Consider the following 20,405-nt stretch of genomic DNA (forward strand, 5'->3'; position numbering starts at 1 on the left):
ATCAGGGAACCCCCGCTGGTACCCACCCTGGCTGGCCTGGGGCCTGCAGACTGGGGGCAGCTCCTGTGTTGAGCATCTACCCGCTTGTGGTCGTTGCACCTGTTATTCCGCCGTTCGGTCGATTTGCATATTAGGCTTTTATTATATAGGATAGGATGGGACCCAGGAATCAGTGTTTTGCTGTGCTCCTCAGGTGATTTTGAAGCAGGTGGTACTCATTTGGAGAATCATTCCATGTAGGATGAGGTGTGAACTCCTTCACTGGAATTCAGAGTCCCAGTATACCTTTGTAATATGTATTTTCTTCTTCTGTTACTTCCTGCCAGTCTTCGTTGCAACCCTAAAGTAGTTTTTTCTTTACTGACTCTTCCCTGTGTACCCCATGTATTTTTCCCAGGATAGTTTAGCATAATTTTGTGATCAAATACATATTTATTCCTAGTAATCCACAAACCATCCACTTAATAAAATGTTTAAGAATTGGCTGGGATGAATGCTAAATAATAATATCTGAGAACAACTTTACGTTTTTTTGAAAATTAGGAAAGTTTCTAGATTACATCACCGGGCATCTTAGAATGGTATTTTTAAGTTGACCTTTCCGCCTGCTCTCTATGCACTCCTTTTCTCTGAATTAATTTTCCAGGTAGTATGATGAGCAAATACGTAGTTCTAGCCTTTAAGTTGCTCAGCTGTGCTCTGTAAACAGAGACACTAAGGCAAATCTAGTATTACTTGAAACAATTGGCAGTACTTGAAACTGAAGTTCTTTTATTTTTCTTACATTTTCTGTTCTATTGCTACAAAATTAAGGCATGAATGAATTTATTTAGGATACTTTTTTAGTGCATTCAGAAATCTCTGATGATCCCTTTTAGTTCTCGATTTTTGTAATCTGTATTAACATTTAAGGATGCTTCTTTGCTAAAAAATAAAATGTTGGCTTATAATAAAAAGTTGGGTGGGGATAGAGAAAGTCCTGTCCTAAGTATTTTCTTTGCCTTGTCTTTTCTATTTCTTAGAATACCCTCCTAAGTTAGGTTTCATTACCCCAAATATGTGTGGTTGGACATTCTATATTTTAGAATGTTATATTAGCTAAAATTAATTGAACACGTGCAAGGCACTATTTTATGAAAAGTCTTTATAAAGAGAGCGTGAAATTTAAGATCAAAGAGCTTATAAACAATGGTTTCAGTATTTAAACCCAGGTCCCTTGACCTCATAGACTGATCTCTTTCTGTTGTGGCCTGGAGCCAGATTTTAAGTTGTTCAAATTCATTTTCTGTATTTGCTTCTCCTCCCACCTCATCTCCCCTTGAGCTCAAGGGTACTGTGAAAACTGCTATAAATAAAAAAGCTCATGTAACTTCAAAGTTTGTTAGAATAATTTTTATTTCAATCCACTTAGGCAGTGTTTGTTTATTTTTTAAATTTTATTTTTCAATTATACTTTATAATCAATATTATTTTGTATTAATTTCAGGTGTACAGTTAGTTCTTTTTAGTACACCCTAGATTTGATAGGGGCCTTGCAGAATAAAATGCCCTTTCAAAAAGTAAGCCATTAACTCAGTAAATGGCAAAATGAGTTTTTTTCAAAGCCTTGAAAAATGCAAGCAAATGGGAAAATAATGGCACAAAAGGAAAAATTTTTTGCCTAGGTTCAGATAGCAGTTTGGCAATTTAGCATAGTTCATATCCAGAATTTCTAGAGATATTAGAAATGCTAATTAGCAGTATCATTTTATTTTAATTTTTAAGATTATAATTAATTATTTTTCAAGTTTTAGCTATGAGACTACATTTAAATAAAATAAACAAATCCTAAATATTAAATCATGAGCATGTGTCTTTCGCTCTAAATAATATATTAAGATTCACCAGCCAAAAGCAAATGCGAGGTGTTCTAAGTCTCCAGTTGAGAAATTTTTGTACCTTGAGCAAGTCTTTTCCCCTACTGTACTGTTTGTTAATCATTTGACTCAGTGTCACTTGCTTAAAAAGAAAACAGAAAAAGAAAAAAAACACAACCCACGCAAACAATAAAACAATTGCATTTAACAGGACTAGGTGGAATTTTTTTCTTTTTTGCCCCTTCACTTCTTCCCTTCTTTTTAAGGAAGAAAGCTCTGTGGTGAAGTGGAATGATGAAGGGCATTGGAGTTAGATAAATCTGGGGTTTGAATGCTGTCTCAACTACTTTACTGTAACTCTGTGGTCTTGAGCAAGTACGTAGCTTCTTTAAATTCTAGTTTTTCTATTTCTAAATAACCACTGCAAGGTTGTTGTGAAGCTAAATGTTCATGCAAGTAAAATGCCTGACAAAGACTGAGACATGATAGGTAATAGTAAATGGTAATTACTTTTATTATAATCAATAATAAGGCTGACCTAAGGATTAAGATATGCAGCTGTGTGAAATAGTTTGCTCTATTTTGCCAACAAACTGTTGTCGTTGAGAAAACTCAGAATTATATCTGTTGTAAGCTAGGTAAGATATGACCTTCAGTGGAAGACCTCACTCCATGTAACTTAAAAATAGAAGTCTTGCTCAGAAGAGTCAAGGGAAAAACCATTAGAAATAATAAAGGAGTTCATCAAAATGACTATGTAAGTATACCACAAAATCTAAGTTAATAAGTATTACTAACTAGAAGAGATAATGGGAAAAATCACAATTTTAACCATTACCATGAATGATGACAAGTTTAGAGATAATCTTAACAAGATATGTATGGTACTCATATACATATATTTTTTAGTTTGAAATTTCACTGAGAGATATATAAAAGAAGACTGAATAGATGGAGAAGCATACCAGTGCTCATACATGGGAAAATTCAATATTATAAAGCTATCAGTTCTTTTTTTTAAAAATTAAATCTTTATTGTTCAGATTATTACATTTGTTCCTCTTTTTCCCCCCCATAACTCCCCTCCTCCCAGTTCCCACCCCACCCTCCGCCCTCACTCCCCACCCACTGTCCTCATCCATAGGTGCACGATTTTTGTCCAGTCTCTCCCCACATCCCCCACACCCCTTTCTCCCGCAAGAATGGTCAGTCCACTCCCTTTCTATGTCCCTGATTCTATTATAATCACCAGTTAATTCTGTTTATCAGATTATTTATTCACTTGATTTTTAGATTCACTTGTTGATAGATGCGTATTTGTTGTTCATAATTTGTATCTTTACCTTTTTCTTCTTCTTCCTCTTCTTAAAGGATACCTTTCAGCATTTCATATAATACTGGTTTGGTGGTGATGAACTCCTTTAGCTTTTCCTTATCTGTGAAGCTCTTTATCTGACCTTCAATTCTGAATGATAGCTTTGCTGGGTAAAGTAATCTTAGTTGTAGGTTCTTGGTATTCATCACTTTGAATATTTCTTGCCTCTCCCTTCTGGCCTGCAAAGTTTCTGTTGAGAAATCAGCTGACAGTCGTATGGATACTCCCTTATAGGTAACTGAGTTTCTTTCTCTTGCTGCTTTTAAGATTCTCTCTTTGTCTTTTGCTCTTGGCATTTTAATTATGATGTGTCTTGGTGTGGTCCTCTTTGGATTCCTTTTGTTTGGGGTTCTCTGCGCTTCCTGGACTTGTAAGTCTCTTTCTTTCACCAGGTAGGGGAAGTTTTCTGTCATTCTTTCTTTCTTTTTTTTTTTTAAATATATTTTATTGATTTTTCACAGAGAGGAAGGGAGAGAGATAGAGAGAGTTAGAAATATCGATGAGAGAGAAACATCGATCAGCTGCCTCTTGCACATCCCCCACCGGGGATGTGCCCGCAACCCAGGTACATGCCCTTGACCGGAATTGAACCCGGGACCTCTCAGTCCGCAGGCTGACGCTCTATCCACTGAGCCAAACCGGTTTCGGCCATTATTTCTTCAAATAGGTTTTCAATATCTTGCTCTCTCTCATCTTCTGGCACCCCTATAATTTGGATGTTGGTACGCTTGAAGCTGTCCCAGAGGCTCCTTACACTATCTTCATATTTTTTGGATTCTTTTTTCTTTTCCAGTTGGGTGTTTTTTGCTTCTTCGTATTTCAAATCTTTGACTTGATTCTTGCGCTCCTCTGGTCTGCTGTTGGGAGTCTGTATAATATTCTTTATTTCAGTCAGTGTATGCTTAATTTCTAGTTGGTCCTTTATCACAACATTGAGGGTCTCACTAGATTTCTTGAGGGTCTCACTAAATTTATCAGCGGTTTCTAGAAAATTCTTGAAAAACCTTATAACCATGGTTTTGAACTCTCTATCCAGTAGTTTGCTTTCCTCCATTTCTGTCATTTGTGACCTGTTTCTTTGTCTCCGCATTTTGGCTGCTTCCCTGTGTTGATAGAGTGGCTTTCTGTGCTAGGTGTCCTATAGGGCCCAGTGGCTCAGCCTCCCCAATTACCTGAGGTGGACACTCTTGGTGTACCCCTTTGTGGGCTTTGTGTGTAGTCTTCTTGTAGTTAAGCCTTGATTGTTGTAGGTATCACTGGGAGGAATTGACCTCCAGGCCAACTCGCTGTGAGAATCAGCTGTGTCTGCAGTGGGAGAACTGTGCTGGAGACACCCTTCTGGGGAAAGACTTGTTTCAGTGGGGCTTTGGTGCTCACTGAGACTGCCCCCTGAGTGTGTCCCTTATGGATCTGAGAAGTTGTAATCTGGATGGTCCCACTCTGACCACTGGGTACACTACACTGGCTCTTGGATCTCTAAGGAGGTGCTAATTTAGCCTCTGCCTGAGGCTACCCAACAGGAGCTACGGAGAGATCTGCAGATTCCTCTTCTTTGTTTGGGGTTTGGAGGTGCCCAGATGAGGCCCAGCTGTAAAGCAATGCAAGCTGTTGTGGGGCCTTGGGCCTTCTTTTGGAAGTTCTGGGTCTCTCTGACCCAGCTGCAGTTTGTTAGGTAATTTTCAGATTGCAAAGGGCCAGGCCTTTCATATGCAAAAGCCTCTGTGCACAGCTTGGGTTGGGTGGGGTCTCAGGGGATCAACAGGGCGGAGCAAGCAGCTATGGCTGCTCCTCAGTCCTACCCTAAGAGGCCCCACGTCTCAGTGTCCCGCAGAAATGGCTGCAAGCACCTCTGAGAGAAAGCCTCCCTCGAGATCCGATTGATGCCATACAGTCCAGTTTCTCCCCGTATGAGTCTGGGTCCCCAGAGACTTGCCTGGAACTGGAGTCCAGAGCAGTCGGGAGCTTGAGACTCCCTCCCGATTGAAAAAAACAACTGTGTCCTCAGTTGCCTGCCTTTTCCACGTGCGCCTCCGTACCTCTGCACTTTACTTCCGCACCTCCTCTGAGTCTCAGTATGCTTTTCTCTTTCCTTCTAGTTGCAGAGTTTCCACTCAGCCAGCCTTCCTGTAGTTCTGGATGATGTCCGTTTTGTCTTTTAGTTGTATTTTTGAAATGGTTGTGTGAGGCAGCAATTTCAGGTGTTTACCTATGCCACCATCTTGGTTTCTACTGCCAACAGAGTTCTGATGGAAACATAAGTATGAACAACTAAAAGAAAATGTAAAGAAGAGTAATACATTAGTGAAAGGTGATAAAGCTGCAGTTATTAAAACTTTAATATTGTACTGGTATAAGCATAGATCAACTTAATAAATCAGAAACAGATTCTGATGTGAAAAAATACATTAATGTAAGTCCAGCCAGCATGGCTCAATGGTTGAGCATTGACCTATGAGCCTGGAGATCACAATTCAATTCCTGGACAGGGCACATACCTAGGTTGCAGGCTCAATCCCCAGTGTGGGGCATATAGGAGGCAGCTGATCAATGATTCTCTCTCATCATTGATCTTTCTATCTCTCTCCCTCTCCTTTCCTCTCTGAAATCAATAAAAAGTATTAAAAATATATTAATATGATATGAAAAGAATAAACCAAAGTTTATTTAACAATTCACCAATTGAAGGTGGTTATTTTCAACTTTTAGTGATTATGAATAAAAGTGCTATAAACATTTACCAACACTTATGTATGGACATAAGTTTTCATTTCTCTTGGGTAGATACCCAGGAGTGGATTGCTGGGTCATACAGTAGGTGTAAATTTAACTTTATAAGAAACTGCCAGATTGTTTTCCAAGCATTCCTATTAGCAATATGTAAGAGTTCTATTTGCTAAGCATCCTTTTTAGTACTTGGTATTGCCAGTTTTTTAAAAATTTGGTCATTCTATTAGGTGATTTGGTCATTCAGTTAGCTATTTATTTATGGCTTAATTTGCATTTTCCTAATAAAGGATTTGAACATCTTTTCAATTTTTATTTTTCATACATTCATTTTCTTTGGTGAAGTGTGTGTTCAGACCTTCCCCTCATTTAAAAGTTTCAGTTTTCTTATTGTTGAAATTTGAGAGTTTTTTTTGTATATTCTTTATATAAGTCTTTGACAAAAATGTGATTTGCGAAAAATCTCCCAGTCAGTAGCTATATTTACATTCTTTTAGTAGTCTTTTAAAGAGCAAATGCTATTATTTTAATAAAGTCCGCTTTATAATTTTTTAAATGAATTGTATCTAAAAGTCTTTTGCCTAACCCAAAGTTAATTAAATTTTCTCCTGTGTTTTTTTCTACAAGTGTTATAGTTTTGCATTTTGCATTTGGGGCAGTGATATATTTTGAGTTTATTTTTGTACAAGGTGTGAGATTAAGCTGAGATTCAATTTTTTGCACATGGATGTTTTAACTGTTTTAACACCATTTATTGAAAAACAATATCATATTCCTGTTGAATTACCTTTGCACCTTGTCAAAAAATTAGTTGATATTTGTAAGGGTCTCTTCTTGCACTCTCTGTTCTGTTCCATTGACCATTGTATCTATTCTTTTTTTTTTTAAATTCATTTCTAGAGAGAGAGGAAGGGAGAGAGAGAAACATTGACTGGCTGTCTCCTGCACGCCACCTCCCGGGGATTGAGCCCACAACCCAGGCATGTGCCCAGACCGGGAATCAAACAGGCAACCTTTTGGTGCATGGGACAACCAATGCCCAACCAAGTGAGCCACACTGGCCAGGGCCATTTTGTCCATTCTTTTACCAATAACACATTGTCTTGATTACTGTAGCTTTATAGTAAGTCTTGAAATCAGTTATGGAGAGTCCTCCAACTTTGTTATTCTTTGCTATTGAAGTTTCTTTGCTTTTTCATATTTATTTTGGAGTTAGCTTGTGAATATCTACCCAAAAAAACCCTGCTGGGATTTTGATTGGGGTCATTGAATCTGTAGATCTAATTGTTACAGTATGCCTCTCCATTTACTTAGGTCTTTTTTGGTTTCTTTCATCAGGGTTTTGGAGTTTTTAGCATAAAGATCACACACATATTATGTTAGCTTTATACCTAAGTACTTCATAGAGACAGAGGACAAGAATCATTCACGTTTTATAGATTGAGGCACTGAAACTCAGAGCATTAGACTTATTGAAGGTCACAGTGCTGGATAGTTAGTTAGCAGCAAATTCTGATTTTAAGGCATCTTGGCTCTGTCTAGGGTTTTTTTCTACTTGTTTTCATAGGCAGAAGCTTGTTGTGGTGAAAAGATGTGGACTTTGGAGTTACTCAGTTTGGGTTCCAAACTGTTCTCCAGTACTGGTTAGTTGAGTGATTTGTTTGACCTTTCTGAGAGTAATTTTCCTTATTTAAGTACCTAACTCACAGGATTGTGGTGAAGACTAAAGAATACCATATGTATAAACTTTCTAGTGTGATGTTTGATGTACACATAGTATACACTCAATAACTTTTTTAATAGTAGTAGTAAATGCTAGTTATTATAACCTTTCCCAGAACTTGTCATCTTGTCTCATTAATTAGATGAATTTCTTTGAATTGTGGAAAAGTGGCAATGAGCCAGAGACAAGCACTAACAACATGGTCCTTAAGTTCGAGACAGAAAAAATTTCTACGAAACCGGTGTCATGTTATTCCCCCCTTTTCATGTCTACCATAAAGTAGAAGAAATGTTTTGCAGTAGTGAATTGTGATTTGGAATTTTAGTGGATACATTTTTATTTTAAAAGGTAAAGCATAAAGCTTTTCTTTAAAAGTGAAGGTTTTAAAACTTTCCAAATTTCTTCAAAGTCTGGTTTAACTCAAAAATCTCATCAGCTTTAAAATTAAGTTCCCAGCTTTGTAAAGATTTGTGACCCAGCCCTGACATAACATAAATGTGAAATGTAATTTGAGTATTACTGTTACACTAGAGTAAAACCTTTTATAAAAATAAAAACTCTGTATTGATAATTCCTCTTCCTTAGAATGAGGCCTTTCTAAGATTCCTATATTCTAAACCTACAAAGAGAAATATGGACCTAATAAAAAGTACATTTTTGAAATAAAGATACCATGCACTTAGGACAACAGGCCTATAGTCAAGATAGCATATTTCATTGTTGTTACTTTCTGTTCTTTTGATGTCCAGAATGAGATTTGAATAAAGTATTATTACTCTTGATTCTGATATAATTATTTCTCCTTTTCAATTTGAAAATCAAGAGAGATGTTATTTTTGTAGATGCTATCCTAGTTTTGTTAAAAAGGGTGAAGTTCTAGGTTGGATAGGCAGGCTAGATTCAGAGTTGTCATACATGCATTTTCCTGGCCTTTGTTTAAATAGAGTAGGGTTTTTAATGATGAATCTCAAGGAAATAAATGATTGTATTTGAAAAAACAGCTGGAAATCCTATACATCTTTAGCTCTCATTTTCTCCTATTCTCCCTCATTCTACATTGGAGCAATTACAACATGACTTAAGCTAGAGCTAAAGGAGAAAGATTCTGCTTCTTTTAGTTAAATAGCATTTTAAATCCTAAAACATTCCACAACTTCTTATGCAATCTATATATATATAAAAGGTTAATATGCTAAAGTGTCTGACCGTCCATCCAACTGGTTGCTATGATGTGTACTGATCACCAGGGGGCAGACGCTTAACGCAGGAGCTGCCGTGTCGCACACTGGCCATTTACAGAGAAACAGCACCATGGACCTGGTGCTGACAAAGCAACCCTCGGCTTCCCCCAAATGGGGCACAGGCCCTGCCACCACCCCTGAGTGACAGCCCACCATATCACCCACCAACGCTGCCGAGACCCCATGGTGCAAAATGCGGCCCACAGCCCAACCCAGTCCAGCCTGGCAACGGTGGCTGTGGGCTCCAGGTAGTGATATCACATAGCAACTCCTGTCTTCCTCTCCCTAGTGATTAGCCTCCTTGCAGTTTCTTCAGCCCAGGAACACCTTGCTTTATAGCCAGGTAGAAACATTTTACACTTTAACCAGATGTCTGTGAGGCATTTTCCCGTGCCTTATCTCATTCCTCACAGAAGTCCTGGAGTAGGTAGATAGGAGACTCGGTGGAATCCTATTTTCTTTTCATTAGCCGGAAAACGATTTAGGAAGCTTAGAAACTTGACCCGACTGAAAAGAAGTAAGAAATGGTGAACCTTGAAAATGACTTCAGGTTTTCTCACTGCACAGGATATAGTCAAACACTGCTGTAGTTAAATATTTTACCCTTCGTTCTCCCTGCATGATCTACAATAATAATCTGCTTTGTATTGATATTTACTGCTGTGTTTCTGACAGTTACCTGAAAGAGAACTTGGGATGCTTCACTTGGCTAGAAAAAGTTTAGCTAAATCAGAAAGCAGGTCTAATTAAGCAAGTTTATCTATATATATAAAGCTCTTGCTGGTGCCAATCGCATGCATGTGTTTCCATCTGTTATTGTCGATCGTGAACTTAGTTGACAGTTCTATTATAGAGAAAGGGTGAATAGCGGTATTAAAATATTTCTTCTAATTAATTTCCTTACAATGTGCACCGGGCCTCTAGTAATCAGATAAAGCGTTAGTCAATTCTTGCTATCTTAATTGTAACATTAGCTTTGAAAAAGTTTATTAGTTGGGTGCCACGTTGACTTTAGTGCTACAGTCCAGCTAAAGTAGTTGCTTGTGGCATATCATGGCTTCCTTTTAGCAAAATTTAAGAATCTAGTAAAACTTCATTGCTTTTTTAAAAAGTTTTTGTTTGTAATGAAATTTACATCTGATAAAATTTACTCATTTGATATTCAGTTCTATTAGTTCTGACAAATGCACATTCAAGATGCAAAACAGTTTCATTACTCCTCAAAATTCCCTGTGCTTCCTTTTTTGTAGTTAGCCCTTCTTCCTACTTCCAATTCCTGGCAAACCCCTGATCTATTTTCTGCTCTTATAGTTTTGCCTTTATCAGAATATCATGTAAATGGAATCATACAATATGTAGTTTTTTGAGTCTGGCTTCTTTCATTCAACATAATGCATTTGATATCTTCTATACTCGTGCCTATCAGTGGTCCATTCCTTTTTATTGCTGAGTAGTATTACATTGTAAGGATGTACCAATTCACCAGTTGAAGGACATTCGGTTTGTTTCTAGATTTGGATGATTATGAATATAGCTACTATAAGAATTTGTATACCAGTTTTTATGTAAACATAGGTTTTCATTGTTCTTGGATAAATATCTAGGAGTGGAATTACTGGGTCATATTGTAAAGTATATTTAGCTTTATAAGAAACTAGAGGGTGGGGTCCCTCAGCCTGGCCTGTGGGGATCGGGCTGAAACCGGCTCTCTGACATCCCCTGAGGGATCCCAGATTGCGAGAGGGGGCAGGCCAGGCCAAGGGACCCCACTGGTGCACGATCAGGGCTGGGGAGGGACTGCGGGAGGGCTCAAGGGCGTGTCTGGCCCAGCTTGCCAAATCTTGATCTGCCAGACCCCAGCAGCAGGCTAACCTACTGGTCAGAGCGTCTGCCTCCTGGTGGTCAATGCGTGTCATAGCAACTGGTCGAACAGTCAGACACTTAGCATATTAGGCTTTTATTATATAGAATTGTCAAAGTATTTTCCAAAGTGTGTACTACTTTGCATTCACAACAGTAATTTTTGAAAGTATCCTTGTCAACACTTGATATCGTCAGGTTTTTTTGTTTTATTAATTTTAGGCATTCTAATAAGTGGGTACTCCTTATCTCTTAATGTGAAGTTTGTTCTTTGACTTCCATTCAGTGGATGTTGTTCTAATGATTGTGTTGTGTATAGAGAAGAGAACTTCTACTTTTGTAAGTCAGATCATGGTTCTAACACTCTTATTATCTGATATCTATATTGCACTTAGAATTTGAATAAATAAAAAAGTATTTATCAGAGCCTTAGATATATGCTTTTCTGATAAACATACTAAAGTATAATATGTGTCCAAATATTAAAAGTAGTATTTATTATTATACTAGAGGCCCGTTGCACGAAGATTCGTGCAATAGGCCTTCTTTTCCCTGGCTGCCAGCACCAGTTTCCCTCTGGCACCCGGGACCCAGACCTTCACTCTGGCCACTGCCTTCTATCTTCGCTCTGGATACAGTCTTAGCTGCGTCTGGAGCCTTTAGTCTTTGCTCCTTGCTCTGGCTGGAGTCTTCAGTCTCCGGCCAGAGCTGCTCCTGTAGCTCCTTTCGCCCCCCACACTCCCCCTCATAGCTTGATCACTGCTTCACCTGCAGACCTCGCTGATGGGCTCCTGGGTCCCGGGGGGCCGCCTTGCCTGCGGCCCAGCTTTCCGATCATGATCATGATCACGATCACGATCACGGGCCGAAGGCAAGGCGGCTCCTGGGTCCCAGGGGGCCACCTTGCCTGCGGCCTGGCTTTCCGGCGGCTCCTAGGGGCTCCTGGGGTTTCACACAGGGGCCTGGATGGCGGCTCCTGGTGTCCCGCCCTGCCTGCAGTATGCAAATTAGCCGCCATCTTTGTTGGTGGTTAATTTGCATATCACGCTGATCAGCCAATGGCGATGGTAGCGAAGGTACAGTTAATTACCATGTTTGTCTATTATTAGATAGGATTGTATACTTACTTTGCATTGTATTCTTTATCTCATTTAATATACAAACAATAGACCACAATTGATAGAGAAAAAGGAAGAGGGAAAGGGAGAAGGTATAGGAGTAGACAGTTATTCTGTAGAAAGTTATGTTTTCCTTTGGCTTGAGGGTACAGTGGTAAATGGTAACAATTGTTCCAGTATGATGGGTGATGACATGATCTCTGTTATATGACCTCAGTTCATAAAGCTCCCTAAATCCTATATAATAAAAGTCTAATATGCAAATCAACTGAACGGTGGAACAGCTGGTGGAATGGCAGGTCGCTATGATGCTCACTGACCGCCAGGGGCAGATGCTCAATGCAGGAGCTGCCCCCAGCCTGCAGGCCCCAGGTCAGCCAAGGCGGGTGCCAGTGGGGGCCTCCAATTGCACAGCTGGTTGCCCCGCAGAGGGAGGTGACTGGTGGCTGTGGCGGTGGGGTGCGGCGCTGACTGGCAAGCGGATGGGGGGCAGTGCCGCCCCCCCCGCCCCCCGCATCACCCTGCCAGTCACCTCCCTCACCAGTGGCGGCGGGGGGCGGGGCTGGCAAGTGGGTGGCACCAGGTGAGTGCCAGTGGGGGGCCCCCGATAGTCCCACCAGTTGCCCCACAGATTGGCTCTGATCACAGGCCAGGCCTAGGGACCCTACCCATGCAAAAATTTCGTGCATTAGGCCTCTAGTATTTTATATTCTGGAATCAGCTTATTCCTTGGGCTTAATAATAAGCCCAAGACACTGACTTTCTTCATAATTATAGATGGCCTACTAATATTGACAAACAAAGTAATTATGTTTTCCTGCTGATGATACTAACGTATGGTATGCAAATAAAATGTAAAGTTTCTAGATATTTTGAAGTCCTGAGCATAAATCCTTCCCCTAGATTAAGGAGTATTTGGAACAATTTGAAAACTGGTGGTGCTTGAGAAAAACACCTCTTACAGATATTAAATAATTTAAGAACAAAAAGTATACTTTAGAATACTTTGCTTATAGCTTATATTGATAATGTTTTTAAAATATTTTCAGATAAGCTTAAATTTACTGAGTTTTTAATGTTTTGAATTTGGATATAAGATTAAGTACTGAACCTTAATACATTTTAAATTCATATCTTTTAGTTTTTGCTACTTTGAGATTGAACAGAAGATGCCTTTATTTTTAATATATTTTATTGATTTTTTACAGAGAGGAAGGGGGAGGGACAGAGAGTCAGAAACATCGATAAGAGAGAAACGCCGATCAGCTGCCTCCTGCACACTCCCTACCGGGGATGTGCCCGCAACCAAGGCACATGCCCTTGACCGGAATCGAACCTGGGACCCTTGAGTCCGCAGGCCGACGCTCTATCCACTGAGCCAAACTGGTTAGGGCCAGAAGATGCCTTTAATATTATATTACATTTTATATATGTCTTCTGAATATTGGGAAGAATGAAAAGTTTTGGAGTAGCATGGACCAATTTTTTTATTCTTTCAATATTTGAAGATATTGAAAAACAAGAGTGAAGTCATTGTTGAAGGAATGAAAAAGAGTCAGAAATTAAATTTTTCAAAAGAATTTCTATAATTTTGCAAGAAGCTATAGATAGAATTTCAGGCTATATTCTTGAACTAGATTTTTGTGAGTGGTCTGTGTTAGTTATATTTACAAGTATTTTTCCAGTATCTATGTAATACTTATTTTGTAATCATTTTACTTCAGCAACAATGCTATTATCAATTTACATTTCTTTGTTCTATAAGATTTGCATCATGAATTGACTGAGGATACAATTTTTTCATCTTCTTATTCAAATCTTTTATTTACTGCCTTAAAGTTTGTTCTTATCTGTAAAAGATTAAACACAGTATTGTACCAAACTGCTTGAGTCTCCAGACATCATAGTTCATTACATCTCCCAGAAAGGACTCCAGAAAGAGGTACAGGAAGACCAAGGACACATTAATTAGAACATACTATCACAATTAAAATTTTTCTAACGTCAGCTTATTCTCATCAAAGTAATTGCAGGTACAAAAACACAATTAAAGCAGTAACAGGTTTGGCTCAGTGGATAGAGCGTCGGCCTGTGGACTGAGGGGTCCCAGGTTCGATTCCGGTCAAGGGCATGTGCCTTGGTTGCGGGCACATCCCTGGTGGGGAGTGTGCAGGAGGCAGCTGATCGATGTTTCTCTCTCATCGATGTTTCTAACTCTCTATCTCTCTCCCTTCCTCTCTGTAAAAAATCAATAAAATATATTTAAAAAAAAACACAATTAAAATTTTCTAGAAGATATGATGGACTTTTTACTGAGCAGGGACATAAGGTGGTTTAAGTCTGACACAGAGAGAAGCCTGCCAGGTGTATGAAAGGTCCAGAAGAGGTCTTTAGTATGTTCAAGGAGATAATATCTTACAAGAACAGTTGTTTGTGCATGGGGTGGGTTGGGGGGCTTGTGGGACTTCTAAACAAAATTACTCTATTATATTTTTTAGGTGCTTAAAATTTTCATCTCTTGGTCCTTGGTAGGGAATATTTGAAAAAGTACAGAGTGTGATTTAAATGCAAGGATTACTTTGGATACTTTTACATAAAAAACATCCTATAAATTCAAGTTCTCAGAGAAAAACACAAATGTATTGTCTTTCCTTTGGGTCTTTATGTCTATTTTCAAACAGTTTGGCACCAAATTTTATTTTCTTATTCTTCTTCAGGGTTCAAATCACTGTGTTTCATTGCTCTTCAGAAGCCAAACAAAAAGAAAAAATGTTGCCAAAGGTTTCAGTCTCTCTGCTAATATTTGCTTTCTACACATTAACATTCTTCTCTATAGTTTTCCTAAGAATTATAGAACATTGAAAGGAAAACTGCTACTGAAATGACAGAGAGTTTATTCCATATTTACTCTTAGGCAACCAAATGAGCTTTTGGCATTTTATTGAGACTTGTCTGTGATTACTTTTTTGTGTCCTCTTCATATAGTTTCATTCTCATTATCATTCATTAGTCATGTTACAGACTCCTTTGTGCTGCTCTGGTGTCTATGGTTCTACTTCATTAAAAAATCAGCACTTCGCCCTGGCTGGTTTGGCTCAGTGGATAGAGTGTTGGCCTGTGGACTAAAGGGTCCCAGGTTCGATTCTGGCCAAGGGCACATGCCTGGGTTGTGGGCTCAATCCCCCCCAGTGGGGGGCGTGCAGGAGGCAGCCAATCAGTGATTCTCATCATTGATGTTTCTATGTCTTTATCTCTCTCCCTTCCTCTCTGAAATCAATAAAAAATATATTGTAAAAAAAAATCAGCACTTCATCTCTTTTCTTTGGCTATAGGTCCTCCCACTGCTTCTATCAATTGAAATTTTATTTCTTTTCATTTTGCCAACCTCCTAGTAAATTGCATTGTTTCTGAATTAACTCCTATCTGGTTCCATATGAATATTAAGAACTGTGAAGGCTCTGAGATACTATTCTACTTACAAGTTAGCAAGTTTTCCTGATACATGAAATGGATGTTCATGGTACTTTACATTTATTACTGTTGCTTAGGCTATTTATTTAACTTGAGTCATTTCATTTGAGGTCAATCCCTGGGATAGGGCCTTGGATTCTAAGCTCCAAACAGGAAAGATGCACATCTTCCTGGGCTTTGCTTCAGCTTCCTTTCCTTTGGTTAATTTGGAGAAGAATGTTAACATGATAGTGTGTTTTTGTCTTGATACATCGGCTCTCTTCCTGGCACTCAGGTGGTCATTCACTTACTACTGTTAGGAATAAATGCTCTTTTTCATTCTGTCTGAAACCACGTCCTAAACCTTTCTGTTTTTGTCATTGTATTTATAGGAACCCATATTAGTAATGTATAGAGGTATATGTGGGATACCATTTTATTCTCTACTTATAGATGGCCCACAACTTTAAATTTAAATGCAATAATTACTTTGAATACTTTTATATCAAAATTATCCCATAAGTTTAAGTTCTCAGATAAAAACATGAGTGTATTGTCTTTTCTTTGGGCCTTTATATTTCTGTTTTTAAACAGTTTAAAAACTGGGCTTTCAGATCTTATCCACAGGGTACAACAAAGCTATGTGGCCTATGAATCTGACGTCTGATTTGTGTTTATTTTATTAGGTATTCATTTCTACCAGCAATTGTATTAATTATTGCAGAATTCCAAATTACTTCCAGCTTAGATGTTGGGGCTAAATGTTATAGGTACTATATTATGCCCTTTTTACATATGAGAAATGAAAGGCACAAGGTTAGCTAACTTGCTTAAGGTCATAAAATTAGTAAGTGAGAGAACTAGATTTAACCTGCAGCTGTCTGCCTCTACAGACTGTGCTCAAAACTCCTTCACTTTATTGTCATATGAGAGTTGTAAGTGGTAGATGTTATGGATTCACAATAAAAACAATAGAGATTGAGTGTATGGAGGAGTAAATTTCAGCTATTCTTGAAATAGGTTTCAATATGTGGAGAGGAGAGAATATTTCAAGAGGAACAGAATGAGCAAAGGTTCAAAGATGGGACTAGAAAGAATATGTTCAGGGGATAATGAAGAGCTTGAATTAGCTCCTTAGAAATAACTAATGAACTTGGTTAATATCGAAGATTTATCCATTAAAACTTTACTGAAGAAAAACCTTAGTTTTGCCTCAGAGTTCTTAGATTAATTGAGTTCTTTAAAAAAATACTACTAATTATTCATTGGGAATACTGATTCAGGTTTCAGATGAACGTACATTAGTAAGGAAATAATAGGATAAAATTGTCAATCTTTTTTTTTTTTTTTTTAGATCCTCACCCGAGGATGTGTTTTTATTGATTTTAGACAAAAAGGAAGGGGGAAGGGAGGAGGAAAGAGAGAGAGAGAGGGAGAGAGAGAGAGAGAGAGAGAGAGAGAGAGAGAGAGAGAGAGAGAGAGAGAGAGAGAGAGAAAGAGAGATGAAAGAGAAACTTCAATCAGTTGCCTCCTGTATGTGCTCTGACCAGGGATTGAACCTGAAATCTGGGTATGTGTCCTCATTGGGAATCGAACCTGCGACCCTTTGGTCCATGGGATGACACTCCAACCAACTGAGCCACACTGGTCAGAGCAAAATTCTCAGTCTTTATTATAGAGTTAAACAAACTTTTTTTTTTTTTTTAGCTAGTTTTGCCCCTACTAGTATAATTTGGTTAGGTAACTTGTGGTGAAATTGGTTCAGCAGGAGGAATTTGGATGCATGTTGAAGTTCTGCCATATTTTGGAAGAAAAGTGTTATTTTAAGCATTCTAGTCATTTTTGGTGGAGTGAAGGTCTTGCCATGAAGTTGTCATTGGCAGGTTTACAGACCACTAAACATGGCTTCCTTATTTACAAAAACCACACACACACACACACACACACACACACACACACACACACACACACACAGAGTAGAAATAATGTGAAAATGTAACTGTCAAAGAAATGTCATGCTTATATAGCTAATAAAAATAAGAATATTGATTGAGATATGAGGCATATTCCTTTCTGAAGTTTGGGGCTGAAGAAATCTGAACTTAACTCTAGGTTTGTAACTAACTCACTACTCAAGCTTGACATATACATAAAATAATCACCCATATATATTTATTCATTTGGTAAATTTACAAATTAGAAGAGGTGGAAAGAAAAGGGAGATAAGCTAACACTAAAGGTTAGGAACTGAAGAAATGTGGGAGGTATGGAGTTAGCCACGTGGGAATATCTGTGTGGAATCCTTTGTTTTGACTTGTGTGAATAAACTGCTTCTGATGACATAAATTATTTTGAAGGTTAATTTCCTTTTCTAGAATAGAAAAATAAACTCCTTTATAACTTTCTATTTAAAACTCTGGATTTTCAGTTATCTAGTAACTTTTAAGAAATCACCAAAAATTACATTAAAGATTTTTTTGAGCTAAACTTTTGTCAGAATAAAGCCATTTTATATAGTACCTTATCTATTCAGAAGTATAATTTGTATCATAGATTTCTCTGGGCTTTTAAAACCTAGGTTCATAGCTGTTTTGGAATGGGGGCTATTCCTAAAATATGTACAAAGTTTTATCTGCAGTTTATTTTAACTATAAGTTTTTGCATGTTTGCAAAGTCCCATGTTAATATTGTGTCAAACTATGCTGAAAATGCTTTCTTCCTGATAAAATGAGTATAAATAATAGCACAAACCAAATCCTAACTGACCTTAAATGTATCTGAATTAAAAGGCTAACACCAAGGACTTTTAAATAATTTCATCTAAAGAACTGTTTGAAATGTATCTAAAGAAAATGTTTATTTTCTAAATCTTTTAACTTGAGAAAGAGATTCAAATTTTGATTGGTTTTAACCCACCGATCAAGATGACCCTATAAACTTTCTCATCTGGGATTTATCTTATCATTTTCTCAACTTAAAGTTTCAATTCTCTGTTAATTTCTTCCTAGGAAGAACATATTAACTTATGATTCCAGCTGTAGCACAATCTTGTCTGATCTATGTAAGTTACTATAGTTAACGATTTGAGCCTTAGGCTTTTTCAGCTATACAATGGGATTATTTATTATTTAATATGTTGTTATTTCCAACATGTGCCTGGTGGATAAACTTAGGCCCTGCCTTTGGCGATTTACAATCCAGAAAAACTAGTAATATACAGACCCACACACATTGGATTGTAAGGTCAAAGAGCTAGAAGATGAAGAGTACTGGAAAGGAAATTGAAATGTCAGTTTTATAAATATGAATGATACATAGTTTCATGTACTTTACTGTATATATTTCCCAATTTAAATGAACTAAGTAGAATAAAAAGTGGATTTGAACTAGAATTAGTTTTATCTATCCATACAAAGTTGTTATGAACATTAAGAAAAATAGAGTTCATTTTATTAAGAAAGCATTAAATCTTAGTTAATAATGTCTCTTTCCTTCTCTCCTTTGCAGAATATGTATGTAACTGCTCTGTGGTTGGAAGCCTGGATGTGAATCGCTGCAACCAGACCACAGGGCAGTGCGAGTGTCTGCCAGGGTATCAGGGGGTTCACTGTGAAACCTGCAAGGAGGGCTTTTACCTGAATCACACTTCTGGGCTCTGTCTGCCATGTGAATGTAGCCCACATGGAGCCCTCAGCATACTCTGCAACAGGTAAGCAGCAGAAGATAGAGGCAAAGTTAATTTTATTTGATTAATAATAATAATAATGCTCCTGCTCTCAAGGACCAGACTGGTTTAAAAGAAGAGGGAGAGTGGCCATAGACTTACAAAATATTTCACAGACTTTTATCACCTCATTTTATATATATTATGGCATATTTAATGCCAAGATTACAAAGCTTCTAACTGACAGATTTAGTTCTTCAGAAGCACCCGAGTCACCAATTTTGCTTTGTGATAGTTTCTCTAAACTTCATGGGAAAAATAATGGAGAAAGCAGTCTGCTTTATGGAAGCAGTAAGTTCAGGCATTTCCAGTGGAAACAATTCTGTTTATTAACATACCATTAGAGATTCAGGAAATGTATTCTTTGATTTGTTTTTTTCTCTTAACAAAATTCTAGAACAGTGTCTTTGCACATCTAAGGCTTAAACTTGATAATATATTAATTTCTTTAGCTAGTGGGAAAAAGACCGAGTTCACTTTATGTACCAGCACATTTTTGGGGACCAAAACTAGATTAAGCAGGAATTGTCTGAAACTTAACTTTAAAATAGTCTGTTATTTGGAGGTGACTTAATCTAGTAGAACAAATCTGAGGATTTGCCTTCCCTACACTGAAAATAATTATTCTTTGACTTTGTATGAGACTTGTAGCTTTTCGTGGACCCATGTCAGAAAGTCAAAGAGGTGATGTTATGTAAAAAAAGGGCACAAGCTTTAGAATCAATCTAACCTGGGTATGGATCCAAGATCTGCTGCCACTTAGGAGCTGTGTGTTTTTGACAAGTTATTTCATTTCTCCAAGTCTCAGTTTGTTCTCAAGGTTGTTGTGAAGGCCAAATGAGTAGAATTTATATAAAATTCCTAACACACATCACTTAATAAATTCTGGTTTGTTTTAATTTGAAAGGAATATTGTTAGCTTAATGAGGGAATATTTTTAAAGAAGTTTTAGCTCTGTAGCAGAAAAGGTTCTTTATACTTAGCAGTAGATATTTTGTATGCTTTCTAAATCATAGTGTACTATTGTACAATATTGTATCATATTGTACTTCAAAGTATAGACGTGAACTTGGTTAAGAAGTTTATGATTTCAAGTTCAACAATAACAAATTTAGGATGCTAGTTATGTTATATAATTATTTGCTTCAATCCTCACAGCAACTCCTTTTATGTATGTTATTAAATCACAAAGGTTGTAAGTGGCAGAGAAAGAATTCCAAGTTAGGTCTTCTAAGTTCAGTGTCCTTATCACCGTACCATATGGCTTTTATAATGAGAAAACTGTTAATTCCTCTATTGAGGTTGAGAACATAATAATTGCTCACCATTGCTTC

At 37.7% G+C, this 20,405-nt stretch overlaps 1 protein-coding gene across 2 annotated transcripts in view; it reads left to right on the forward strand.

Moving 5' to 3' along the window:
• The window catches only part of MEGF9 (multiple EGF like domains 9), an 84,761-nt gene that overhangs the window by 33,551 nt on the left and 30,805 nt on the right, over positions 1 to 20,405 (forward strand). For both annotated transcript variants that reach the window (XM_059657819.1, XM_059657818.1), the window contains exon 2: positions 18,855 to 19,056. In XM_059657819.1, coding sequence (XP_059513802.1) covers positions 18,855 to 19,056 — 202 coding nt within the window. The remainder of the gene's footprint in view (positions 1 to 18,854; positions 19,057 to 20,405) is intronic.

Source organism: Myotis daubentonii, chromosome 11, assembly GCF_963259705.1.
Source record: "Myotis daubentonii chromosome 11, mMyoDau2.1, whole genome shotgun sequence".
In the NCBI taxonomy this organism is placed as follows: domain Eukaryota; kingdom Metazoa; phylum Chordata; class Mammalia; order Chiroptera; family Vespertilionidae; genus Myotis; species Myotis daubentonii.